At 40.8% G+C, this 26312-nt stretch overlaps 5 protein-coding genes across 6 annotated transcripts; 3 read left to right on the top strand and 2 right to left on the bottom strand.

Annotated features, from left to right (window-relative positions):
- The first annotated feature begins 145 nt into the window (after window positions 1-145).
- On the top strand, window positions 146-1740 carry LOC114559958 (transient receptor potential cation channel subfamily M member 1-like). Its single transcript, XM_028585024.1, is given in 5 exon segments — window positions 146-225; window positions 323-536; window positions 848-972; window positions 1062-1252; window positions 1488-1740. Coding segments are annotated over 5 exon segments (786 nt in total). The 5' UTR covers window positions 146-222.
- A 3064-nt stretch (window positions 1741-4804) lies between these two features.
- LOC114560073 (transient receptor potential cation channel subfamily M member 1-like) lies at window positions 4805-10767 on the top strand. The gene is made up of 16 exons (XM_028585228.1): window positions 4805-4969; window positions 5069-5203; window positions 5332-5382; window positions 5491-5631; window positions 5728-5757; window positions 5854-6146; window positions 6282-6510; window positions 6634-6765; window positions 6880-7011; window positions 7111-7239; window positions 7341-7592; window positions 7715-7867; window positions 8508-8689; window positions 8788-8993; window positions 9176-9308; window positions 9411-10767. Exons 1-16 carry the CDS (start codon window positions 4805-4807, stop codon window positions 10765-10767), a joined length of 3720 nt encoding a protein of 1239 aa, XP_028441029.1.
- A 134-nt stretch (window positions 10768-10901) lies between these two features.
- On the bottom strand, window positions 10902-17451 carry LOC114559959 (ras-related protein Rab-8B). Its single transcript, XM_028585025.1, has 9 exons — window positions 17245-17451; window positions 14181-15787; window positions 13537-13597; window positions 13392-13452; window positions 13241-13318; window positions 13013-13102; window positions 12841-12906; window positions 12696-12746; window positions 10902-12087 (listed from the first exon to the last, which is right to left on the bottom strand). Exons 2-9 carry the CDS (start codon window positions 14302-14304, stop codon window positions 11995-11997), a joined length of 624 nt encoding a protein of 207 aa, XP_028440826.1. The 5' UTR covers window positions 14305-15787; window positions 17245-17451; the 3' UTR covers window positions 10902-11994.
- On the top strand, window positions 16562-20211 carry rps27l (ribosomal protein S27 like). 2 transcript variants are annotated; one of them, XM_028585026.1, is made up of 4 exons: window positions 16562-16695; window positions 17381-17489; window positions 17775-17885; window positions 19964-20211. In XM_028585026.1, the coding sequence occupies exons 1-4, from the start codon at window positions 16690-16692 to the stop codon at window positions 19990-19992; spliced, it is 255 nt and encodes an 84-aa protein (XP_028440827.1). In that variant the 5' UTR covers window positions 16562-16689; the 3' UTR covers window positions 19993-20211. The 2 variants fall into 2 exon arrangements, with proteins under 2 accessions (XP_028440827.1, XP_028440828.1); XM_028585027.1 differs by lacking the exon at window positions 16562-16695 and adding an exon at window positions 16904-16993.
- On the bottom strand, window positions 20201-23967 carry dnaja (DnaJ heat shock protein family (Hsp40) member A). The gene is made up of 8 exons (XM_028585023.1): window positions 23802-23967; window positions 23287-23429; window positions 22196-22370; window positions 22008-22112; window positions 21683-21910; window positions 21139-21369; window positions 20931-21031; window positions 20201-20815 (listed from the first exon to the last, which is right to left on the bottom strand). Exons 2-8 carry the CDS (start codon window positions 23416-23418, stop codon window positions 20600-20602), a joined length of 1188 nt encoding a protein of 395 aa, XP_028440824.1. The 5' UTR covers window positions 23419-23429; window positions 23802-23967; the 3' UTR covers window positions 20201-20599.
- Between the last annotated feature and the right edge of the window lie 2345 nt (window positions 23968-26312).

Below are 26312 nucleotides of genomic sequence, written 5' to 3'. Positions count from 1 at the left end.
CAGTGATGCTTGTTCTGTGATCCATGTAGATGTGCCTGTGGTCAGCTGACATCGCAGCACGTGGCCATCCCTGCTGGTGCCAACTCACTAGAGGAAGCGAACCAGCTGGTGCAGATTGACACCCCAAAGGATAAATGGAGTGTGATCAAGCACACCAGGACCTACCCAACAGACGCCTTTGGCTTGATCGAGTTCCAGGGTGGAGGATTCGTCAACAAGGCCATGGTGAGTCTCAGCCACTGAAAAATGAATTCAAAGTGACTGTGTGGTTTAATTAGAAATAAGTCACAATACTGTTCTCTTCCATTCTTTTCTTTCCAAGTATATCCGAGTCTCCTATGACACCAAACCTGACAACCTCCTGCATTTGATGGTGAAGGATTGGCAATTGGAGCTGCCCACCTTGCTCATCTCCGTACACGGAGGTCTCCAGAACTTCGACCTCCAACCCAAACTCAAGCAAGTGTTTGGCAAAGGCCTGATCAAAGCTGCCGTCACCACCGGAGCTTGGATCTTCACGAGCGGAATCAACACCGGTAGGACGCTGACAGTTCACAATGCTTTTAATGTTCACTTAACAAAATAACAATTTGTGACATTAGAAGATTACCTTTGCTCTAAATTGTCATTACATAATAACCTATTCTGCAATTTCCTGGGGGAGATTTGACTAACCTATTGTCACAGGTTTAAGCACTGTAATTAGAGCTTTTTTTGGGGGGAAAAAACAAATGACTTTGTGTGGAGTTTGCATGCAGTAACCACAGTGTGAACCATGATGTAGCCCCGCTACGCAGATGAAAGAGCCATTACTCATGTTGCTATCTTTTTGCTCTTTACACCATAGGGGTGATCCGTCATGTGGGAGACGCCTTAAAGGACCATTCCTCCAAGTCACGAGGGAAGGTGTGCGCTATTGGAATTGCTCCATGGGGGATTCTGGAAAACAAAGAGGATCTCATTGGAAAAGATGTGAGAATATTTAGTTTCCAGAAAAAAAATTCCCTTTCTTACTAATATTTCTTCTTAAAACATTTTTTTTTTTTTTTTTTTTCTTTCAGGTAAACAAACCCTATCAGACGATGACAAACCCTCTGAGCAAGCTGGCTGTTCTCAACAACAGCCACTCCCACTTCATCCTGACTGACAACGGCACCTGTGGAAAGTACGGCTCTGAGGTCAAACTCCGCCGGCTGCTGGAGAAGCACATCTCCCTGCAGAAGATCAACACGCGTAAGTCACACAGTGCTCCGTAGATAGTAAAACATCCTCCATGGTGTGTGAGCCTTTTTTTGACATTTTGTGGATGGAGAACTCCTCTGTGGCTTGTGGGCTTCCCTTTGTCATCCTATGCCTGGAGCTCGGATAAGGCAGGGACAGCAAAGGGATGCTCAACTGTCACCAATTACTTCACTCCCTCCCTTCTCTGATTATGTCTGTTCACACATCCCATTGAAGTGTTCTGCTTCAACAGTTCATTCCCAAAGTTCTGTTATCATGCAGTGGCACTTAATGTACTAAATGGATGGAAGGACTCAGTATTTTTGACTGTGTGTTCCAGGTTTGGGTCAGGGGGTTCCTCTAGTGTGTCTGATAGTGGAGGGAGGCCCCAACGTGATCTCCATTGCACTGGAGAGTCTGAGAGACGAGCCTCCCATCCCCGTGGTGGTGTGTGACGGCAGCGGCCGAGCTTCCGATATCATTTCTTTCGCACACAAGTTCTCAGAGGACGGAGGGTGAGAGTTTTAGATGATTTCTTCTTTACTGTACTTGGATATTATTCTTCTGGTTAAAAAAAAAAAAAAGAAGCTGAAATGTAATCCTTAAATCGCCTCTTCCAGCCAGGTTAGTGATGATGTCAGAGAGCAACTCTTGGTAACTATTCAGAAGACTTTCAATTATAGCAAAAGCCAGTCGCAGCAGATCCTGCTCATGGTTATGGAGTGCATGAAGAAAAGGGAACTGGTGAGTAGAATACACCGAAAAATAAGGTGTTATTATCTTCAAGCTATTCCACAATTATCTTTCATTTGAAAATAACATGTCTGCGCCAATCAATAAATTGTGTTGTTGCGAAGCATCTGGTCTCCATCGTCATTTATCCATTCCACTCATCTGTGTATTTCCATTAACATATTGAATAAACTTAATCCCCACAACGTGCTTGTCATTTCTCCTTGTGTGGTATGTTCATGTAATCTGGGGCATTCGCAGCTTCGCTGTAGGACATCATCAACCCTCATGTATAAGCACACAGCTGTAAAGTGGTGTTGGGTGTCTGACTCTGCAGTGATACACTACTTTGATGTATACAATGCAGTTCATGGCTCCATGATGAAGCACACACCCTGGTGAGAGTCTTCACAGATATCAGATTAATCCCTGAGCTGTGTTTCTCCAAAGCGTTTGCTAGAAACCTTGGCACATAAATAGTGGCAGCATTTGTGCATCTCCAGCAGCTTTCCATGAGTGATGTGATTAGTAGTTTGTAATAGCCCAGCACATACTGTATAATCTCCAGACTCTATACATTTGGGTGGGAAAGATCAGTGCACACTACCACCTGCTTAGCAGAGGCTCTTACTTTATCCATTCACAGTAAGCATGCAGCACACAGATGGAGGAGAGGATCCATCTCCCTAATCCTCAGCCAGGTTCCCCTCTCTCTCCATCGCCAGGCTTTTTTTTTTCAGTCAACGGAGTGCTATTACTTCAGCGGCGACTCTGCATCCTCTATCCCCAATGTATTAGACTGCCTAATGTGCCAACACACAGATAAGCAACTTAAACTGCTTTTTTCAAGGGTCATACCGCTGTGGGCATTTAGTTTTCACTGATACCTGACCCAGACAATGTGACCGAGCTGCCAAGTTATTTGAGCGCTTTATACGCAACTAAGAGGCCACACTATTGCCTGCTCTTAATCTAAAGTGCCATGACTAACCAACAGGTGAATCAGTGTCACAGTCTAGTCCCCAAATAATCCTTTCTTCCTAAGTAAATCCCATGTGAACAGCTGGGTTAGACAAATAACACTGATTTAGAGGGCTGACATTTGCTGTGACACCAGAATGCAATATTTAAACAAATCAAGAGTTCGCCATCATTAAAAGAAATCCCTATTTGCAAAAAGCACACAGTGCACCCTGTAAGTGTCTAAAGAGAAACACGAGTTTTCAGTCCTCATACTGCTGCTCATTAACAACGCATCCCAAGACCAGCCCTGAAATCCCTGGCGCCGTCCCACACATTCATGCCAACCCCATAATTCTATTTACCATGGCTGCACTTGTGACAGACCCGTCAGCGTAATTTCATCTGATATAGTTGAGTCTATAACAAGAAAAGCACTAGCACACTGTCTGACAAGTAAAATTGGCTGTTTGTGCTCCGAGGGTCAGCCTACAGTGAGAGGTCCTGCTGAAAGAATCTCCCATCAGTTCATCGCCACATGTTTACAGCTGGAGTGAGAGTGGGAATACAAATCACCTTGTTTATTCATTCATCCATTCATTTATGTGGTTTGGTATCAACTGATTCAACCATTACAGTATACTGTATGGCTTCACGTCTGCCATCGTTTCTTCTCTTTCTGTTTCTTTCTCACATGTAGATCACAGTTTTTCGAATGGGTTCTGAGGGACAACAAGATATTGAAATGGCCATTCTCACTGCCTTGTTAAAAGGTATTATCTGGCTGCATCACACTTAGACATCTCAACAGTATGTGTACTACAAGAATAACATCACAGCAATATTTTCCATGCAATGTACTACATGCTTCCTATTCTCTCTCTCCCGTTTCTTTTGCATCAGGCACGAATGCTTCAGCAGCTGACCAGCTTAGTTTGGCTCTGGCCTGGAACAGAGTGGATATTGCTCGCAATCACATCTTTGTTTATGGACACAATTTACCAGTGAGTGGTGCTCACATCTGAATAATAATAATAATAATAATAACTTATATAGCACCTTTCAACCTACCCAAGGTCGCTTAACAAATAGGGGGGGGGGGGGGCTTAGTGAAAAGAAATGTTTTGAGGTGCTTTTTGAACATAGGCAGTGATTGGGCAGAGCGGACAGAGAGTGGTAGACTGTTCCAGAGTGCGGGAGCATTGGCAGAGAAAGCCCTGTCCCCAATGTCCGCAACCTGGTGTGGGGTGGGAGATGTCCAGCAGAACCTTGTCAGAGGACCACAGGGAACGTGACTGAGAGTAGGGGGTGGAGGAGATCTGTGAGGTATTGTGGTGAAAGTCCATGGAGAGATTTGTAGGTGAGCAGGAGGATCTTGTAGGTGATGCGTGACTTGACTGGCAACCAGTGGAGCTGTTGGAGGACGGGAGTGATATGCTGCCAGGGCTTCGTGTGGGTTATAACCCTGGCAGCCGAGTTCAGCCGAGTAAAGTAAATAAATGAATCATTCCACGCTAGTGCACTACAGTTGCAAAGTTGGCAAGGATGTATTTAGTACAGAAGGAAAGAGTTTTGTTTTGAAATAGAGTTGCTCAAAGTCCACCCCCACTCAAAAATGTGTTTGGCTTATTGTTACTTCCCTTTGTGGAAAACCCCCATCAGATATTAATTATTCCAAAAGCATGTCTGCAGGTGATCTTAAAATAACATAGTATGTCCTCGACAGCAGCACAGAAAGATATTCTTTAAACTGCGTTGTATTTCTCTGATGCACAAAATTCCAATAGTTTGATGTTATCAAAATACTAACAGCAGAAAAGAGACTGATATGTTAATGCTAAAGCTTTATTTTCTTTTACCTTATTTCCTGTTTGGTAAGCCTGCCGGTGCCATGGCCAACAGTGCAACCTCTTTAATCCCGGCCCAAGATAAGCAAAAGAGTCCTGCCAGCGCTTCTCAAAACAAAACCCGGGGTAAGAAGGGAAAGGGGAAGGGAAAGGCAAAGCCTGAACCTCCAGAAGAAACAGACCCGAGGAAGTTGGAGTTGACTCGTTGGGTAAGAATGGAAGTTTATGACAACAACTCTCAGTTTAAAATATGAAAATATTATGAAAGCTGTAATGTGTAAATAATAAGTCATATGTCTTCTTCTTAGGTGAACTCTCTGGAGCAGGCTATGATGGATGCTCTGGTGCTGGACAGAGTTGACTTTGTCAAACTGCTCCTTGAGAATGGGGTCAATATTCACCACTTCCTCACCATTCCCAGACTGGAGGAGTTATACAACACGGTGGGCCTTGATACACTGCAGCAAATGAAAATGAGACTGAGAAGTTTTAATCCCTCAAAATACAGATGTGACAAATATGAAAACGGTTGACACTAATTACAAACCTTCGTCCTGCTCTCTTCTCTCAGAAACTTGGCCCTGCCAATACGCTGAATGCCGTGGTTAGGGATGTCAAAAAGGTAAAATGATCTTTCTCACGTTTTTGCTGCATAATGTCTACCATTTCAGACTATTTAAGGTTATATATCATCTTGAGACACTTCTATACGACTCTGGTGATTTTGCAGGGAAACCTTCCTCCAGATTATCAGATCACTTTGATTGATATTGGTCTGGTGCTGGAGTGCTTCATGGGTGGAGCTTACAGGAGCAATTACACCAGGAAGGCTTTCCGCAACCTCTACAATAATTTGTATGGACTAAAAAGGGTACGAATTGGTAAAAGAAAAACATTGATAATGGCTAGTTCATCATATTAAGTAACATTTTGGTATCGATGATCCTGTTTTGTTCTCTTGTTGCAGCCAAAAGCTCTGAAGCTTCTAGGAATGGAGGTATGGTATCCTTTTTACAACAAAATACTGTCAAGGAGCTGAAACAATATAACCCCCACAGCAGAATAATATATCACCATGTTTTCATTTTGTTAGGATGATGAACCAAGGTCAAAAGGCAAGAAGAAACAAAAGAAGAAGAAAGAAGAAGAGGTGGAAATTGATGTGGACGACCCCGAGGTCTGTCGATTCAAGTTCCCCTTCCATGAGCTGATGCTGTGGGCGGTGCTGATGAAGCGCCAGAAGATGGCACTGTTCCTCTGGCAGCGTGGAGAAGAAGCTATGGCTAAAGCCCTGGTGGCCTGTAAACTGTATAAAGCCATGGCCCATGAGTGCTCTGAGAGTGAACTGGTGGATGACATCTCCCAAGACCTGGAGAACAACTCCAAGTCAGTACATATAAACTCTCTCACATAGGTTTCACTTGTAGTGTTTTTTTCTCTCACCCCTCTGTGATCTCAAACTCTTTTGAGAAGTGCAATATAGAAATGGATATTACTGTTCACGCTCTCTCTCTCTCATAGAGAGTTTGGCCAGCTGGCCTACGAGCTGTTGGACCAGTCCTACAAGCATGACGAACAGGTGGCCATGAAACTCTTAACATATGAGCTGGTCAACTGGAGTAACTCCACCTGTCTGAAGCTGGCGGTGGCTGCTAAGCAACGTGACTTCATTGCTCACACCTGCAGCCAGATGTTGCTCACTGACATGTGGATGGGCTGCTTAAGGATCGGCAAGAATCCCGGCCTCAAGGTTGACATCACAAACTGTTTTCTTTTAGGCATCCATTAAAAAAACATTTCACAATAATATTAACATCACTTGTAGCATTGCCTTCACAGTATTGTGAATACATATACTAATTTTGTCACCTAGGTTATTCTGGGAATCATCTTTCCTCCTTTCATTCTACTGTTGGATTTCCGTCTTGGAGATGATGTGCCCTATCAAGCACCTGGAGGCAAAGAACAGGGAAAAGAAAAGGATGACGATGCAAAATCCAGCAAGGTTCACACTAACCTTATTTGATTAATCCATTGTACACATACTGTTTATATGCCTTTCTTTGTCAAGAGTGAAAAAATTATAAGCTGAAAGAAAGAGTTTGCTGTTATGTTGCAGGATCCTAATAATGATACAACTTCCCGAAAGGGGGATGAAGAGGAGGGCAGCACTAATGTCCGAAAAATCCCCATTGGCAAAAGGTTTTTTGAGTTTTATGATGCGCCATTCACCAAATTCTGGTTCAACACTGTAAGTTTCCCTCTTATAAACAAGAATGATTTATTCAATTTTACTTATAGTGTAGTGACTTAAGTGCACTGGCATTTTGGTATTTTCTCTTTCCAATAGATTTGCTATCTGGGCTATTTGATGTTGTACAACTACATAATCCTGGTGAAAATGGAGCGATGGCCATCTCTACAAGAGTGGACTGTCATTGCATACATCCTCACACTTGGCTCTGAAAAAGTCAGGCAGGTACAAGGCATTAAATATGATCATTTTTATCAGAGTCAAGTCATTACATGTGTTAGAGATATTTCGTGGTATCTGCATGACCTTTAAACCCTGGTGTCTAGATTCTAATGTCAGAGCCAGGGAAGCTGAAACAGAAGATAAGTGTGTGGCTGGAGGAGTACTGGAACATCACAGACCTGGCTGCCATTTGCACCTTCCTTCTTGGGTTAATGCTACGGCTGCAGCATGAACCTTACATGGGCTACGGCAGAGTCATCTACTGCATAGACATCATCTTCTGGTACATTCGCGTATTGGACATCTTTGGAGTCAACAAATACCTGGGACCCTATGTGATGATGATAGGGAAGATGGTAATAGCGTTTAGTGCTTCACAAATCATGTGAAAATCGCATGACAGACATGACATGCACACTAATAGAATGAAAAGGAGTTCACACCTGATGAGTTCAAATGTTTGCTTCTTCTCTTTCAGATGATAGATATGATGTACTTTGTAGTCATCATGCTGGTGGTGCTCATGAGCTTCGGGGTGGCTCGGCAAGCCATCCTTCACCCTGATGAGGAGCCAACATGGCGCCTGGCCAGGAACATTTTCTACATGCCCTACTGGATGATATATGGAGAGGTTTTTGCGGACTCGATAGACCGTAAGACTAGAGTTCATAGTAAGATTCTGTTTCCTGATTCTGGGCAGATGATCAGTGATATATTTATTTGTATGTGTTACATTCTGTAAGGTTTAGTAACAATATATTACACTGTAACCCCTCAAGACTTTGTCTCCCTCTGCTGGCATATTTTTACTAGCCTTCAATATTTGCATTGAGGAAAAGCAAGATAGGTAGCATTATGTAGTCTTGTTAATCATGATCATCTGCCGTCAAGTTTTTTTTTCTGTCAGTGTTTCTTCTGTCAGGGTGAAGGCAATAAGCTGCTATCGAAAATAGCCTAAATTAGCAGGGTTATTAAAAATGAAAACTGTTCTTTTCAGAGGAAGTTACTAATACATCTGTTTCTTTTAATATTCTAAAAAAAGAGGCCAGAGATATAAAGTATACAAATTATCTCTAGTGTTAAAAGATTTTAACACCAGTCCACTCTTTCATGGACATCAGCTTGACCTTGACAGAAGTACGATATAAAAATCCTATGTGTATTGATTTTAACGCTTTCTCCATGTTTCTCCAAGTCTATGCAATGGAAATCAACCGTGAGTAGTCTTCAAGCCAAGAATCCAATTCGAATCAGTTCGCTAAAGATCTCAGAATGAATTCTATAGCTATAACTTCTCTTTCCCTGCAGCTCCATGTGGTGAACATTTATATGATGAGGATGGGAAGAAACTGCCTCCGTGTATTCCTGGTGCCTGGCTCACACCTGCCATTATGGCCTGCTACCTTCTCGTAGCAAACATTCTTCTGGTCAACTTGCTCATTGCAGTGTTCAAGTAAGTATATGCCCCAATGTCTAACTGCTCTATTATTTTTACAAGAAACATCTGCTTTTACAGTGTATACTCACTGGTCTTGGTTTCCGGCCCCACAGCAACACTTTCTTTGAAGTCAAGTCCATTTCCAACCAGGTGTGGAAGTTTCAGAGATATCAGCTGATCATGACGTTCCACGACCGTCCCATCCTGCCGCCACCTCTTATCATCTTCAGCCACCTCTACATCCTCTTCAACAGGCTGTTTCGGCGGTGTGCCAGGAAGAGACAAGAAGGAGAGCTGGATGAGAAGGACCGCGGACTCAGTTAGTCATATCTTATGATATAAAACAAATACACACAATTTAACTAAGTGACTAATTTGGTCTCATCCTGAATCACAGATAGTAAAAATCATGTTGTAGTCCATAGATATACACTTACAGAACAGTATTGGTCCTGACTGAAACACAATGACTGACATCATGTGTCGATTTGTTTCTACCAGAGCTTAGGCTGAATCCAGAGGAGCTAAAAAGCCTGTATGAGTTTGAAGAACAGTGCGTGGAGGAATATTTCCGTGAGAAAGAGGACGAGCAGCAGTCCTCTAGTGATGAACGCATTAAGGTTACCTCAGAAAGGTGAACACCCTTTTTGAGTGTAGCTTAGATATTTCTAGGCGTGTTGATAACAGTTTATACATGTACTTACATAAACTTTTGTTTCTCTGGTGTTCTTGGCAGAGTTGAGAATATGTCCATGCGTCTGGAGGAGGTTAACGAGAGGGAGAACACTATGAAGGCCTCCCTGCAGACGGTGGATCTGCGCCTGGCACAGCTGGAGGAGATCCACGGACGAATGGCAGTAGCCCTGGAAAAGCTTGCTGGGGTGGACAGACTGGAGTTGACCAGAACCTATTCACGAACCTCCTCTGTGTGTGACCCCTCCTCCCTACTTCGCCAGAGCAGTATTAACAGCGCTGATGGTTACAGTCTTTACCGCTTCCACATGGACATGGAGGAGTTTGCAACGAAGCAGAAGGATACAGATGAGACAACTAAAACTGGTGTAGAAGGACAGAGGAGTCTGCGGAAAGCCTCCAGTATTTGTACTCTCAACACAAAGGAAGGTGGTCAGACCTTAGATGTTGGAGGTGTTGAGAGATCACTCCCAAGTTCATGTGTGGACATTCTCATATCTCCATGTGAACAAAAGTCTGCATCTGCATCATCAAGTCAAGAGGCTATATCCAACATGAAACAAGGAAGCACAGTGCTTCTAGATAGACTAAAGCCTTCTTCCCCACCAAAAAGGACTAAATCCTTGAGATACTATCCAGTCGAAGACCAACCCACTTCTCCTTTGACAAAGAAGAGGGCTATGAGCACCATCATTATCAGCCCGCCTGATGAACCAGAAGAATCAGATGCACCCAGAAAGAAGGCCCAATTGCCGCCGGGAACCTCCTCTTCCCCAAAAAGGACTAAATCATTGAGATCTATCCCTTCTGAAATCCAAAGGCAGACTTCCCCTATCACAAAGAAGAGAGCTATGAGCAGCATCATCTACAACCCAGCCGAGGCAGGTGATGATGTGCAAACTGCAGACTACAAGACAGTAGTGGAGCAGGTCACTAAAACACCAGATCAGTGGCCAGCAAACTTGGAGTACCAGGTGCACCCCAGCACTACTGGTCACATACCTCAAGTGTCAACAGTCAGAACTCTCACCCAGCAGTTTCAAGCTAGCACTGCACCTACAGAGCTTAAAAATAAGGAGGATCAGACTTTAAATATGTCTTTAGAAAGTGAGGGAGCTCGGCCAGCAGCAGAACCCGAGGCAGACCAAACAAAGATGAAAGCAAAGAGAAACCTCTCAGACGCTACCGAGTATCTGACTGTAGCCGATAATAAATATTTGCCATCTCAGAGATCACAGAGCTTTAATGCCAGCGAGAGGAAAGCAAAGGTGGTTAGCAAGGAGCCAAGAGCCTCCAGCAGCGAGAGAGACCTTGTTGAAGCCGGCAGCGTGGCAGGGGAAGATGTGGGGAAGAAGATGGATGCAGAGAAGAAAGAAAATGATGCACAGGAAAATAAATGAGCCACAAGAGAGAACTGAATATTACCAGCGAGGCAGAGAACTAGCCTGCCATCGACTGGATATCACTGCTGACTTTATGATTTCACAATAATGATTAAAATAGAATGTCAGTAATATAAAAAAAAACATTACCAATCGCTTTAACATTTCCATGCATGCAGTTACTGTGAGTTGACGAGTGCAGAGTAGTGAACACATTACTCTTTTAAAGATCCAATTTCTTTACTTTCTTTCATTGGTGTAACGTACAGTAGCTTACAATCATTGACATTACAGCTTTCCCCAGTTATTGTGTTTTTATGTTGGATGTCTACATGTTAAGGTGAAAATAAAGTATATACACATCAGTCAATCAAAAACATGAACTTCCTAAATACGGTTGACACTTTCAAATATTGTCTGTAAACCTTTTCTTTTCCGATACTGCAATGTGCTTAATAATGAACCACTCAGAGGTATCCCTATATCTTTCATGCAAATACTGACAATCGCATAACAATATGTAGTTAGGTACAGCTCCCAAGAAACAAACAACCTTTCACAGTTTCATTTTGACACAGAAACCTGTATAAATTAAGGTTTCTTAAAAAAGACAGTAGGTTATATTTAAACATATTTTTCTCTTTTCTATCACAATACTTTGACTCCTTCAAGGCACACATGAACAAATAGAAATGATGCCAGTGCAACAGGAGATTATAGGCATATTAGTATACATGAATTTACAGACAAATACAATCAATGCTGAGACTTGATATGTCCATCTGACAGCATCATCATAGTAAATATGACAATATGTAGTGTGTATAAAACAATGCTACAATTTATGAAAGAATCTGAATGTCCCCACCCCCCCATTTATAAGACAACTATCCAGAACTTTACTATATTTAATAAAGTCTATTTTCATAAGATCCAACAGAGGTATTACAACAGAATCACCTGTGAGCAGACCAGGGCAGGGCCAGCTACAAACCAATGCTGATGATCACGCACAAGTCTTTTGCATGAGCGGATATACAGTATCAGGCCTCATTCCTCATTGATCCCCTTCTGGTCAGCAGATCAGGATGACATCTCAACCACTTTTGAACCCGTGAGCTTCAGCTAGCATTAAGGCCCTCTAAATATTACCACTGCTGCCGCTGCTGCGAGGATGCCTGGGAGGCAGAAGTCCGCCAAAACAGCAAAGTCATGCTAGAGTCGTGAACACTAGAGCTGAGCACCCTAGAGGAGCGAACACTTGAAGAATTTTATCCTCTTTGACTTTTTCTCGGTGATCTTGACTGGTTTGCCTGATCCTCCGGCATTGTTGTCAGTCTAGCAAGGAAAGATATGATAGTGGAGAAATGTTATAAACAAAGTAGGGCTTTACAAGCCCTGTCAAGGGCACAGGTTTAGTTCCTGCATTTATATTCATATTAATCTAGCAAATAAACATTATTATGAAACTGGTTATCAGGCTGTCCAAATTATAGAAATTCTACTGTATGTTCATTGCAGTACTATTGATAAACTAATGTCAATTAAAACATTTGGGGAACAAACACAACAACAAGCACTGTCCAGGTTCAAACATCCACCTCTCAGAGGAGAGGGCAGTGGCCTCTTTGTAGCCTGATAGGCCAAATACAAGCACTCGCTACTGCTTGCAAAGCTTAATTGCTGTGAGTGAAGGAATAATTGAAAACAATCTAGATGAGCATATCAACATTTGTATCAGCTCCTCTTATCTAAAAAAAATAAAAGGCGACTGGACAGTAAGAAGACTTTATAGTAAATCAATTTGAAACTAAAAAAGTGTGTGTGTGTGTGTGGGGGGGGAGGACAACAAAAGTCACTTTTGGAAAAGTGAGAGGGACATCCCCCCCAACCCCAGTGGAAATGACACCCTTGGCATCCATTATAAGAATCTATTAATCACTTACTGTCTTTGAGCTCAGATTGTGTAATATGTCCCTTCCCATGTTATAAAAAGCCTAGAATGACAAAACAAACAAATCATGTTAAATGTACCTATTTATTGGCAATGTGACATCATACTTTCAGGGTTAAAAAAAAAAATCTACTTACCTCTTCTACATTTAGGCTAGACTTTGCACTGGTTTCCAAGAACTTAACTCCATAATCAATAGCCAGCTACAGTAAGTAAGATAAAAATACAATCTTAGTGTCACTCAAAAGTGCACAGCATTTCAATTTGTTTGAGACTGCTTGTTAGTAATGACTGGCTGCAGAGACTCACTTTTTCACCTCTGTCTTTGGACACTTGTCTCCTGTCAGCCATGTCACATTTGTTACCCAGGATCATCTTCTCTACATCAGACGAGGCATGCTGGGAGAAGTTAAAACACTCCTTATGCAAAGTTGTTTGTATGTCTCGATACATAATATCAGACAGCAATTTCTACGAAATATAAATTAATTTATGCAACAAAAAAATATTTAAACTACTAATCAATTCATAGCTCACCTCTTCAATATTTCTAATCCAGTTTTTTATGTTTTCAAAGGACTTCTCATTGCAGATGTCATAGACCAACATAATGCCCTGTAAAGAAAGACAATATCTCAGATCCAGTAGGGGTAGGAATCACCAGAGGCCTCATGAAGTGCAGACTTACCATTGCTCCTCTGTAGTAAGCTGTAGTGATGGTGCGAAACCTCTCCTGCCCTGCAGTATCCCTAAAAGCACCAAATCAATGCACAGATGTGTGTCACACTCACATTTATTTTTAAATAGAAAAAGCCTACTCAAATTTTACTTACCAAATTTGAAGTTTGACTCTCTTTCCATCCAGCTCGATTGTTCTGATTTTGAAGTCTATGCCTGCATTTGAATAAAAAAACGTATAGATAAAAATGTATAGCGGTGTAGGCTGATGCATACTACATTGACTAGTTACAAACATTTAGCTCATGCCTAAGATGCACTATTGCAATAAGCCCTTTGTGAAGGAAAGTAATTTTTTAATGGACTGTTAATCCTATGTCAAGTTGTAGGATGATATAATTCAATGTCACAGCACAACTAGCTGCTGCAGAATATTGTAAAGCTTTATGGAAGATTAAACAATATACAAATTGGAACTGAATGGAACAAAATAGGCTTCACATTTCTATAAGGTTTCCAAAGGTCAAACATCTTTACTATAGTTTGTATCTCAATAGTTAACCTCACTGACGCCTATGAGCCGTCAAGGACAGGAGATCATTATAATGTGTCTCACAGTTCCATTGTCTTGCTCATGCAGCTCCTGTCCCTTTAAACAATGTGAGTCTGTATAATATTAGAAAATAAGTATTATTCCGATTATATTGATCACCTAGAGTGCAATGCAGTCAAACATAGTATTCTGTTGTGGGTATGCATTGTCAGATTTATCTTTAGGGGCGGCTGCAGGGTAACTCACCTATTGTAGATATGAAGGTGGTATTGAAGGAGTCCTCGCTGAATCTGAACAGCAGACATGTCTTGCCGACTCCGCTGTCTCCGATGAGCAACAGTTTAAAAAGATAATCGTACGTTTTCGCCATTTAAACACAGTGTAGACTCCAACGTTTCGATAATAGAAGGCCGTACTGAGCCGGTATCCCCCGTCTGGAAATCCTCAGCTGTCAGACTGGCAGCAGACCGATGTCGAGATGAGTGATGTCACTTTCTACTTTGCATTATGGTCTACGTAGTTTAACACTTGAGTTTAACGGCTACGTTTCCTACGATTTTCTAGGATGACGCATTTACGCAAAGGATGGCGAAGGCAATGGCCCGCCCTATTCTGCCTTACTCTGCCTCTGATTGGCTTACCCTGGTATTCTACCCTAACCAACCTCACTCCTCGTGTCTAAACACAACCAATCCAATCAACGAGAGAAACGAGTACCAGCCAATCAGAGGCAGAGTAGGGCGGGTCATGCCTTCGCCATTATAATAAAACCATGTAGGGAAAGAAAACCATACTGTTTGGGGCCTCTTCGTACAACCCCAGTTCCAGCTTTACTGGTTGAGATGGGGGAGATGCCATTGTCAATTCGACGAGAGAAACTGGCAATGCAGTATGTTGTTAAATTGTGTGGATACAAAGAAGAGCACCCAACAAAATCAGTTCTGAATAATGCTTGGGAGTGGGCAGCAGAGAAAAGGAAGAAAGAGTGTTTTTTTATTTAACATCAGCAAAAAGGTGGAGAAACTGGGACTGGGAGAGGCAGGTGTGGCCCCGCAGGTGTACTGGGCAGTTATACCGCCATGGATGCCTCCCACCCCAGACATAGACTTCAGTATATAGGAAAACTTAAAACATCTTGAAGGTGGTTTATGTCCGGGGTTGGTTAAACAAAGGCTGGGTGAGCATTGGGAGTCTTATCTTCAGATTTACACAGATGGATCTCAAGATCCACAAACTGGGAAGTCTGGCTTTGCTTTTTATATTCCTCAGCTAGGAATTGTACAGCTCAAACGACTGTCTGAGGGGGTATCGGTTTATACAACAGAACTAATAGCTATAATTTGGGCACTACAGTGGGTGGAGGAAGTGCTGCCAAGGAGAGCAGTCATATGTTCAGATTCGGCTTCAGTTTTAAAAACTCTGATAGGAAGCAAATGGGGAGCCAGGCCAGACCTGGTTATGGAAGTGATGGCTCTATTGTATAAGATCGAGAAGGCTGGAGGATTGGTGGGATTTCTGTGGGTGCCTGCTCATGTTGGGGTAGAGGGGAATGAGACAGCAGATAAGGCAGCTAAAATGGCACTGTAAAGAGAAATTGAGTTAAGGGTATGTGTTGGGATATCTGAGTGCTGGTCTGTCATTAAGAAAAATTCTATAGCAGTGTGGCAGAGGAAGTGGGAAAAGGAAAAGAGGGGCCGTCATTATTTTTCAATTCAAGATAAGGTACCGGCAGAGCAAGGTTATTTGGGTATAGGCAGAAGACACTCCGTCATGACAAGGCTTCAACTCGGCCATTGTGGTCTTGCATGGGATCTGGCAAAGATGGGTAAAAATGAAGATGGATTGTGTGGAACCTGCAAACAAAAAGAAACATGTGCAACATGTACTTTTGGACTGTCTTCGGTACAAAGATGAAATAGGACAGTTGTCCACTGCGCTATGTCATATGGGAATACAGCACATGACATTGAGAGACTTATTAAATCCCCCTGAATATAAATGTGAGATAGTGGAAGCCGTCATGGATTACATCTCTACGAAAGGACTACTCCACTGAAGCTGACAATACTTTTGACTGGTGCATAAAATGTCCTGTGGGAGGTAGCAATATGCCACGAGGCATCTAGTCTGCCGGAAAGCCAACAGAAGAAGAAGAAGAAACCATACTGTCTATGAAGAAAACGTGTAGCCAGGAGGACTTGATGTCTTTTCTTTACTTCTTTTTTAAACATTCACTGGCTCTTATAAAAGGACGAAATACAAACATAGCAGTTAGTCAAATACGTCCATTATGTTTTCTGCTTTTTGATATATTTAATTTGTAGTCTGTGAGGTGACTATCTTAACAGATATATCATAAGTCATATATATTTATTATATGATGATTTGAAAAATATTATACATTAACACAAATCAGATGTTTTATGAACTGTAACAAACACAGCTTAACATGGGATGCAGCTGCCAGATTTATTTATTTAAGTAGTTAAGAAAATGAAAAAAAAAATAGATAATTTATAATCAATGTTGCTATTGGTTGCTCACCAAGACTATCTCAATTTCCTTGGCCTAAGACTAACTTATTTTAATTTTATTTTTTTTACTAAATGTCATTGAAGGCCATTCTCACAATATTCGGTGATGGCATGTCCGGCAACCACACTGTACTTGCAACTGCAGTACTGCACAGCTCCTGTTTCTGTTCTGTCCAACCAGCCCCACGTATGCGCAGGAAAGCAAGCCTAGCACGTTGAAAATGCCTGTAAGTAATAGTGTTTTTTGTGGTCATTTCTTTTGTTTGAGTTAATACACAGTGTTGTCAACTGTCAGTGCTTCTTGTCGAGTTACCACATCAGTTGTGTTTGCGGTCTGAAACCTCGAAGTTGTGTTGTTGATATGTAGGCTAGCGATAGCAGCATCAGCACATGGCGTGAAAGTTAGCTTACATAGCGTTAGCGGTCTGACATGGGCGGCGACTACTTGCTGAAACGCAACTGTGTCATGGTATTAAATGTGTGGGTGAAATAGTCTGTTGCAGTGATTTCGGGCCAAGAATAACAGTTTGTACCTTTTTAACGTTACTTTATTTTAAACAAGGCCCGTCTCATCAAAATGGAGAATACTATCACATTTTAACTAGCATTAACGTTACTTTTATAGCGTAAATAAACTACAGCGTAACTTTACTTTTTTATGTTCAGTGTTTTTCCCAACGTCAACGGTATTGCTAAAATGTTAGCTTGCAAACTTAACATCTGGACTAATTAGCAAATCGTGATGTTCGTAGATTTAAAATGAAAACATGACTTACCTTGTTTATCACAGGAGTAGTGTTGTAACGTTATTAAAACATAAATAAGTAATGGTAAGATAAGGCACTTGACCGCATGCTTGATCGCTGTTGCACTAACGTAAATGTCAACTGTGTTTTGTATTTTTCACTTTAGCTGGCCAGAGACCTCCTTCACCCTACTATTGAACATGAGAGAAGACAACATAAAAAGAAAAGACTTGTTCAGAGTCCTAACTCCTACTTTATGGACGTAAAGTGCCCAGGTAACGTTATATCTAACGTTATACAGTATATGAACAGATGCAGTGTTTTTAGGCTATGTGGTTGTTTGTCATACATTGACTGAGTACATAATAAATATATATATATATATATATATATATATATATATATATATATATATATATTATATATATTTTTTTTTTTTTTTTTGCAGTGGTTTAGCCATATTTTGCATCACATTACATACAGACAATGCATTCATGAAAACTTCAGACTGAATTTATAACAATTGGACCTATTATTTGTTTAAATCTGTTTCTTTGCAGGCTGCTACAAGATCACCACAGTGTTCAGCCATGCCCAGACTGTGGTACTCTGTGTGGGATGCTCAACTGTGTTGTGCCAGTCAAAAGGGGGAAAGGCCAGACTGACAGAGGGTAAAACATCCACAAACTTAAATAATGCTAGTAAAGAGTGTGCTAAAGATCACTACCTTTAGCTGTACATGTAATGCTGAACTTACACCAAAAGACTTTTCAAGCAATTCCACTGTCGTAGCCAAATTCCCAATATCTGTTGAAATCATGAGGCTTGGGGGGCGCTCCCGTCTTCTCAATTGTTTGGTGTAAGGTGGTCATAAAACTCAGTCAGATTCAGTCTTTTTCCCAAAATCAAATGTGTTTGATATCATCTAAGGGCCGGGACACATCAGGCCGATTATCGGCCGTGGGACAGTCTGGCGAGGTCAGTGCCTCAAATCTGTTCGGTGTGTCCCGTGCCGTCGTCCATCTGGGGGGCTGTCGGCGTTCATTTTGGCCGACCTGACATGTTCGGTCGGCGGCAGGGCAGTCGGGACTCACCCGGAAATGACGAGCGGGATGAGGTGATTAGAGTCTCTCAAAATCTGACGAAAATCTTTTAAACTGACCTTTGTTGAGCTGAATTGAAGACAGATTCAGCAACTGCATAGCCTATTTCTCGCTTAAAATGTTCTCAGAAACATGTTTCAGTGAACTATTTTAGTATGAGATCGTATTCTGAACGGCCGCCATGACAGTCTGGCTTTGAATTTCCGGAGAAAACAAACCCATGTGACGCGTTCGTCCAATCAGCTGCCGGTTTTCATTTCTTGGGCAACAATACAGATTAGCGACGCCTGCTGTTATAGAGACGTATTACGTCTCGTCTCCTCTCGTCTTTTTGGTCTGTTCTGTGGCAGTTTTTTGGACCTCAGGGATGCGACTGATCATATCGACGGGGTTTTCTGTCAACGGTCGGCCGTGGGCTATATGTGTCTACACCTTAAGTCGAAGTCTTGGTAGTGAAGTTAAATCATGTGAACATTGTCAACAACCAATGGGTGCACTCCCTTTAGCACCAAACAGGAAGCAGCTAAGGTTTATTGTTGCTATGGCACTGCGCTGAGCTAAACGCTAAGAGGTAAAGTTGTAGATTTTCAACCCTTCTGAAGCGTGTCATCCAACGCGGACCTCCGGGTACTGCAGCCATTCATCTGCATGTACGGCAGAACAGAATCGGCAAACTTTCCCTTAAGTTACCAGCTAATGCTGGCTTGGTTACAGTTTTCAAAACAAATCTAGTTGTCTTGCAAGATCCCCAGTCTTTACACAAAGGTTAGATGGTGTCAGAGAAGTAGTGATGGCGAACTGAAGCTTTCTGAACCAGTGAAGCTTATAATCCAATTGAATTGAAAAAGGTTCAATACTCGAAGCTTCAGAACTCTGAGGACATCTAGTGGTGAAGTTAAGGATAGCATTGTGTCACAAACCGTTTCAGTTATTAGCCATGAATGTCTTTGAGTCAAAGATGAATACATTTTGAGGATAAATAAATAATGACATAAATAACTAAGCCTATGTGGGACTTTGCATAAATAAAAATTGAATTGCCTTCTCCACAAAAAAAGAATAAAGTTAGAATTTTGGTTGTGAACTGTCTTGTTTGTAAACAAATACATCAATTTGGGAGGGAAATGAATGAACACATTGCACACACATTTCTGTGATTATATTGAGTACGTAGCCTAAAGCAACATTGTCTCGAGATAGGCAGTGCAGAAGGCGCTATAAAACTACTCACTATAAATTTACGCTATATGTAATAAACTCGCTATGAACTAGGCTACTCGCTATGAACTTTCCACTTGCTATAATATTCACTATAATAATCACTCTATTCAGTAACTCTCCTGACTGTTGACTCGCCTACTGCAACAACCCGCTAAGGTGCGCCGTGTCGCACAGCTCTTGAATTCAACTTCGAAGCGGTCACGTGGGTGTGAAACGAAGCTTCGGACGTCACTGGTCACGTGATTATCCTAAAACGAATCAAGCGCTGATCCAAAGCTTCATTCCAAATTGGTTCATGTTTTCGATACATGCTCGAAGCAGGGGGGTTCATGGGTAACATCACTACAGAGAAGGCGTTTCAAAGTCTTCTAGTGTATGGTAAGCATAAGTTGTTCTAACCCATTTTCATGTTTGTTTTTTTACAGGTTGCTCTTTCCGGAGGAAGCAGCACTAAAGGGACTGCACGCTAGTAATCATGTCTGTAATTAAGCAATGCTGTTGTAAAATCCCTTATTTTTTCCATTGATTAATATAGCTGTGCATTCACTAATGGCAGGTTCTGTCACTGTACAGATGTCCAACTTTTATGATAAATTTATAAACAAGCACATTTTAATATGCAAGATAAAAGTAAAATCTCTAAGTCAATAAAGAAACTGTTATAAAAGTTGAAGCATTCTGGGACTTTTATTGAGAAATAACCAAAAGTTTGTCATGACTGAAATTACCTTCACAGAAAGCATAGAAGTAGTCCTTTCAGCTTTAGGAGAAAAAAATAAAAACATAATAGAAGAGATAAAAGACAGTGACACCAAAATACAGTTTTGATAACTTGTGGAGCACAAATGAAACATGAAATGAGTACTCCACTTGCATATTTGTGTCACAGGAGAGTCGCACAAAAAAATGGCTTTGGCAACTGTTTTAAACCTAATGTAACTTATTTGTATAACATTACTTTATGAAAAAACAGTTAAAGGCATCTTCACACACAACCTTTTTTTTTAAACGACAAAAACCACATGCTCTACAATGTTTTTTTTTTAAATCATAGACTACGATCACTGTGTCTGACATTGCACTCCGCTTCTGGGACCCTCTTCATCTTCCTCATAAGCTTCCCTACTGGTGCTTCTCTGTTGTGTCTGCACATCCACCTCACAGAGTTGCACCTCCTCCATGTCATCAGTAATCATCACATCCTCCCTGGGAGGAAGCAGTCTTTCCAGCTGGAACATGAGATGCTCTGGAAGCCAGTGTTTCTCTGGAAATTCCACCTGTGGGATGAATTACAGTTACCTTCAATTAATGTTTTCTCTACAACATGAGCATCTGATTCCAGTCCAAAGTCCTGTCACACTAGTGAAATGTTTTATGTTCAGGGTGCCTTACCTGGAAACTAATGATAAGCTGTCCTTTTTCATAAGGATCCCTGTAAATTGGCATGCCCTCATTTTGAACACATCTGATGTCACTGTGCTTGATTACTTGACCTGTTGATTAAAAAAAAAAAAAAAAAAAAAAAAACATGAAATCAGAATTACAAATACAGTCTACCAGACAAGACAGCACTAGGGACCAGCTGATCTCAGTCAGTTACCTGGCTGCGAGGTGATAATGAGCATTCTATCGTCTAGTGTTTGAATGGTCTTCTTAAAACCGCACAGAGCCTCAGCAAGTTTGATGTTCATCTTCATTGTCAAATCATCGTCTTTTCTTTGGAACACTGGGTGCTCCTTCTGATCCAGAACAATGATTACATCCCCAGGCTCCAGTCCAGGTTCCTGGTCGCCTTCTCCATTGAATGTAATTTTCTGACCATCTCTCATACCTACAAAACACATGTATCTTCAGTTTAGTTAGCAAAAAACACATTTACACACACGTGTGTGTGTGTGTCATATATATATATATATATATATATATATATATATATATATATATATATATATATATATATATATATATATATATATATATATATATATATATATATATATATACATACATACACATATATATATACATACATACATACATACATACATACATATATATATATATATACATACATACATACACACACATCTCCCTCCCCCCCTTTTTTTTTTTAAAGGAGTATCTGAGATGGCAAAATAACATACCTTTGTCAATGTGAACTTCAAGAATTTTCTTCTTGCGTTCTACTTTGCGTCCATTGCAGTTCTTGCAGCGGTCCTTAGCGTTAAATTTCTCACCCTGTCCCTGGCAGTCAGCACACATGCTTTGGATCTGCTGAATCATGCCTGGCCCAATCTGTTGCACCTTGACTTGTACACCTCTTCCTTTGCAAGTCGAACATTTCTCCAAGGCACCTTTCTTACCACCATAGCCTGTATCAAAAACAGGATAATGTAATTTACTGAACTTTGTTAACAATTATATATGGGATAAAAAAAAAAAAAAAAAAAAAGATACAACACTACGTACCTTCACATTTTTCACAAATTACACTCTTTTGAAGACCAAGCTTCCTGGTGCTGCCTTTGTACATCTCCTCCAGTGTAACACTAAGCTGGTGGACGACATTCTTCCCTACAGGAAAAGCACATGTATGTAAATTGTGGGTATTTGAATATAGAAACAGCCTGCAGCTAGATTACTTATTTAAATCTTACCTCTTCTCTCTCTCTGCATCCTTCCTCCACCTCCAAAGAACATGTTGAACATGTCCATTGGGGAAGTTCCTCCACTCATGCCTCCCTCTTTGATCGCTTGTTCTCCTCCTTGGTCATACAAGTCTCTCTTCTCTGGGTTTGACAGCACCTCATATGCTTGAGATATAAGCTTGAACTGTGGCAATAAAAACAGTAGGTTTTTGAGAACACTTTGAAAGCTTTGAGAAGCTTTCACATAATTAATCACCCCACTGTTCTTTTGTAGTAAGTGCCAATAGCTGATATTAGTTTCAGGTTTCCTGAACTAAAGGTTATATAAAGAATACTTGGTGTACATGTTCAGCATATTCTATGATAATGACACTGAATTTGCAGGTGGCTAGCCCTTGTAATGCATCAGACCAAGTTCTTCCCAAACTCATCAACCTAATGAACTCTGGACTGTTAAGATATATAGTCTACAAGTACAGTGAAGGACCTCTTCATTAATTATGTTTTAAACATTAATTTCACAACCTTTGGCATTCTAACATGAGCAATTCAACTCAGTGTCAGGAGGGTCAATACTTTATTTTATTATTCTCTTTTTAATTTAGCTTTATTTATCTTGCATTATCGGTCTATGTATATATGCATTTTAGCCCATTTTACTTCTTGGTGTATGTAGGTATATACCAAATTGGAGTTTTTAAATTTGTTTCCTCGCTGTAAATTGCTGAAATTCATTTTTTCTTTTTTTTTTAGAAAATGCTGTTATTATTGGGTGTTTTATAAATTACAAAGCCATTTATCGCTTTGGGTGGATTCTGTGGAGCACTTTGTGTTATATTTTATATGAATGAAATGTTTTATACAAATAAAGTCTGATTGGTTGAGGGCTGATATTCCTGTACTAGCTACCCTAATCCTAAACGTTGACATATAATGATCCTAAACAGAGGAGCTGCGAGATCATTCCAGAAACTTCCGGGGTCAATCCAACAAGGCGTGCAGTTTATAATTAGAAAGGGCACAACAGTCCATAAACGGCTGCAGGGACACCCTAAATGTCTCTAGCTAGCTATAACGTTATGTAACTAACGCTAACTTACCTTCTCTCCTTCATTCGGGTTTTTGTCGGGGTGATATTTCAATGCGAGTTTTCTGTAGGCTTTTTTGAGTTCCTCCTGTGAGGCTTTGGGGCTGACACCCAACAGATCGTAATAGCCGGTTTCGTGAACCATGGTGACAAAACCTAAAACAAAATAAAGCAGAAACACATTAGCATAGATCCAATGCTATCGTCAGCGTAGTAACAATAACGTTAAGCCACATGTCAAAGAATTAACGTTAGCTAACAACGGTATTACCCAATAACAAAGTTCACATCGGCCAGAGCGCAAGCTTGTGCAAATACCTTAAAGAATAAAGGTAACGGACGGCGAGAATACATGTTAAACGGACAACGTGAGGAAACGTTATCATGGGCAGCACGTGAAGTTAAATGTCAATTCCTTGCAATCATATAGCTAACGTTAGTAGCTTATATTAGGTTAAGATTGAATGAAACCGTTAGCATTAATTAGCCGTATAGCTAAATGACGTTAGTATTTCAAAATGTACTTACTTGTCAGATAATATTACTGTACTAGCTTTCGCTCGAATTACACTGAGGCTGGTAAAGGAAGATGGCTGGTTCTTATAGCCGCTCGGCTCCACAGTGCAGAACTTTCTGGAGAGCTTTGAGAAGAGTGGCCGGATGTGTCGTTAGACTGCAGAGTCTAGAAAAGACTTGGGAGAGGAAGGGAGGGGGAGAGAGAGAGGGGGAGGGGGAGAGAGAGAGGGGGAGGGGGAGAGAGAGAGGGGGGGAGAGAGAGAGAGAGGAACTGGGGGAGAGGGAGAGAGAGGGATACAGTCATGGTTAGGCTGATCTTGAAAGTCTATATTATCTTGGTTTGGTGTAACATTAGTGTTGATAAAAGCACCAAGCTATGGTGGTAACGTTAGGCTACTCAGATATGTTACTTAACAGTGCAGAAATACTCTGTTACAAGTAAAAGTGCTTCATTCAAAATTTAACTCAACAAGGATCATACAAAAGTATGTATACTAGCAGCAAACTGATGCAACTCAACGAGATTGTCGCAAATTATAAATATGAGAAATTATATTTGTGTGCACACCCTACTCTAATGCATACACTAATATACCCTTGAATTGGAAAACAAAACAAATGAGGGGTTATTTGTGGACTGTGTTTAGAGTATTCAAGTGTAAAAAGTAGCCTACAAAATACTATGGCTACTATGCAGAAAATATGGGGTTCCATTTGTGCCAAAATTATGTCACGCTAACGCTAACTTACTGTCTATGTTTAGGAAATCTAAAACTGATTTTAACAAAAACATTAAAGTTGCTGCTAGCTAACGTTAGCCTACTTTCCTAAGGCAGTTTACAATTGTGAATTAACAATAACGTTAGCAAGTTACAAACCATTGCATATATGTAAACATTATTACTCTTAAAGGTGCTCTAAGTGATGTGACGAGTTTTTTAGGCTACAAAATTTTTCTCTGAAGACAGCTCAGGCTCCACAAATGGCAACAAAAACAAACTGTGCCAACCTGCCCCACGAACCATAACAAACAGCCAATAACCGACAAAAAGGAGCTGGTTGACCATCACTGCAGCAGCGTTAGCACGTATGCTACGCCCACAATGCATATTCATGACTCAACCAACTCCTTCTTGTCGGTTATTGGCTGGAACACTGTTTGTTATGGTTCGTTGTGCAGAGGCCTGTTCCAGAAAGCAGGTTTAGTGAAAACTCTGAGTTGGTTAACCCTGAGATGAGGGAAACTGGGTTTTCCGTTTCAGAAAGAGAGGTAACTTAACCTCAAAGTCAGTTACTATGGTAACTGAGCCTGTGAACCTAACCACGTTTTTTTACAGTGTGTTCAGGGAACAGGCAGCTAGCGGATAGTGAGGAAACGTTTGCTGTATGTGACAAAAAATGTTGTAGCCTAAAAAACACGTCACCTCACTTAGAGCACCTTTAACTTTACTAATTTAACTTAAATGTACATTGGAATTTCTTCAAGTAGCTAGCTAGCTAGTTAGTGATCAACAGTTGTATTTCGGTGAGAAGTCTCAGGTTACGGGGGTAAAACGGAAGTGAAGTTAAACTGCTACGCGGAAAGGCGGAAGTTAGATGATGATGTTAGATGACATGTCATCGTGAAAAGGGTCTATTGGGAGAAGGACACATCAGGATGACATGCAAATCAAAACAAGTCAAGTGACAGGAAGTACAACACGACAGACGTACAGTTTAAAGTTGAAATGACACAGACAAATGTTTTGTCAGGTGAGCAATCAACCTAGACAATCAGATTGTCAAAATAGTTTTGTCATAACTGAAGTACAGTTCAAAATTGAATAGACATAGACAAATGTTTTGTCACATGTTCATTTGAAAATAGACAGTGACATAATTTTTTGGCACAAATTGTAAGTAGCCTAACTATAAACTAAAGCGATTGAATAAGAAAAATAAGAGTGAAAAAGTACAATATTTCCCTCTAAAGTGTAGTGAAGTGGATGTATAAAGTAGCATAAAATTGAAATACTAAGTAAAGTACAAGTACCACAATTACTTGACTAAATGTACTTAGTTTTATATACCACCATGGAGTCAAGGGCTCGCGAAGCATTTTACATGAAACAGTTAGTGATTTAACAACAAAAATAAAATTGTCACCTTGTCTACAGAGTTTATTGGGGCTTATTAAAAATCTGTCATGGAAGTACATTTGAATGAACTTTAAGAAGTTCAAAAATTCTTTATATCTAAGGTCTTTCTGTCAGGTAGGGACTATATATCAGAACAGGACATAAAGCTGTGCAGTTTATTTTTGCCGTCGTTATGTCCTAATTATCTTTCAGCATATCGCAATTAAAGTGGTTTTAGAGAAGACTAGACTTCTGCACCTCCTCTTGGCTCTGCATTCAGGCTTTAGAAAATCTATAGCCTGTGATGGGAGACTTTGGTCAATCACAGGTCATTTAAAAGAGAGAGAACGTTCCTGTTAGCTGTTCTGTGCATGTATTGCCCGTACAACAGAGAGGGGAGATGAAG

This window comes from Perca flavescens, chromosome 8, assembly GCF_004354835.1.
Source record: "Perca flavescens isolate YP-PL-M2 chromosome 8, PFLA_1.0, whole genome shotgun sequence".
Lineage (NCBI taxonomy): Eukaryota > Metazoa > Chordata > Actinopteri > Perciformes > Percidae > Perca > Perca flavescens.
The sequence above is the reverse complement of the archived record's forward strand: the minus strand, read 5'-3'. Positions and strand labels throughout refer to the sequence as shown.

Excerpts from the sequence above, each read along its gene's own strand:
- dnaja (XM_028585023.1), bottom strand. The coding sequence starts at position 23,418 with ATGGTTCACGAAACCGGCTATTACGATCTGTTGGGTGTCAGCCCCAAA. Across the intron at positions 22,113-22,195 it reads GATGCAGAGAGAGAGAAGAG|GGAAGAATGTCGTCCACCAG; the intron begins GTAAGATTTAAA and ends CTTTTCCTGTAG. Across the intron at positions 21,032-21,138 it reads CATTATCACCTCGCAGCCAG|GTCAAGTAATCAAGCACAGT; the intron begins GTAACTGACTGA and ends TTTAATCAACAG.
- LOC114559959 (XM_028585025.1), bottom strand. The coding sequence starts at position 14,304 with ATGGCGAAAACGTACGATTATCTTTTTAAACTGTTGCTCATCGGAGAC. Across the intron at positions 13,598-14,180 it reads CACCTTCATATCTACAATAG|GCATAGACTTCAAAATCAGA; the intron begins GTGAGTTACCCT and ends ATTCAAATGCAG. Across the intron at positions 12,747-12,840 it reads CTAGCCTAAATGTAGAAGAG|GCTTTTTATAACATGGGAAG; the intron begins GTAAGTAGATTT and ends TTGTCATTCTAG.
- LOC114560073 (XM_028585228.1), top strand. The coding sequence starts at position 4,805 with ATGGCCAACAGTGCAACCTCTTTAATCCCGGCCCAAGATAAGCAAAAG. Across the intron at positions 5,758-5,853 it reads TGAAGCTTCTAGGAATGGAG|GATGATGAACCAAGGTCAAA; the intron begins GTATGGTATCCT and ends TCATTTTGTTAG. Across the intron at positions 7,012-7,110 it reads CCAAATTCTGGTTCAACACT|ATTTGCTATCTGGGCTATTT; the intron begins GTAAGTTTCCCT and ends TCTTTCCAATAG.
- rps27l (XM_028585026.1), top strand. Across the intron at positions 17,490-17,774 it reads TATGGACGTAAAGTGCCCAG|GCTGCTACAAGATCACCACA; the intron begins GTAACGTTATAT and ends GTTTCTTTGCAG. Across the intron at positions 17,886-19,963 it reads AAAGGCCAGACTGACAGAGG|GTTGCTCTTTCCGGAGGAAG; the intron begins GTAAAACATCCA and ends GTTTTTTTACAG.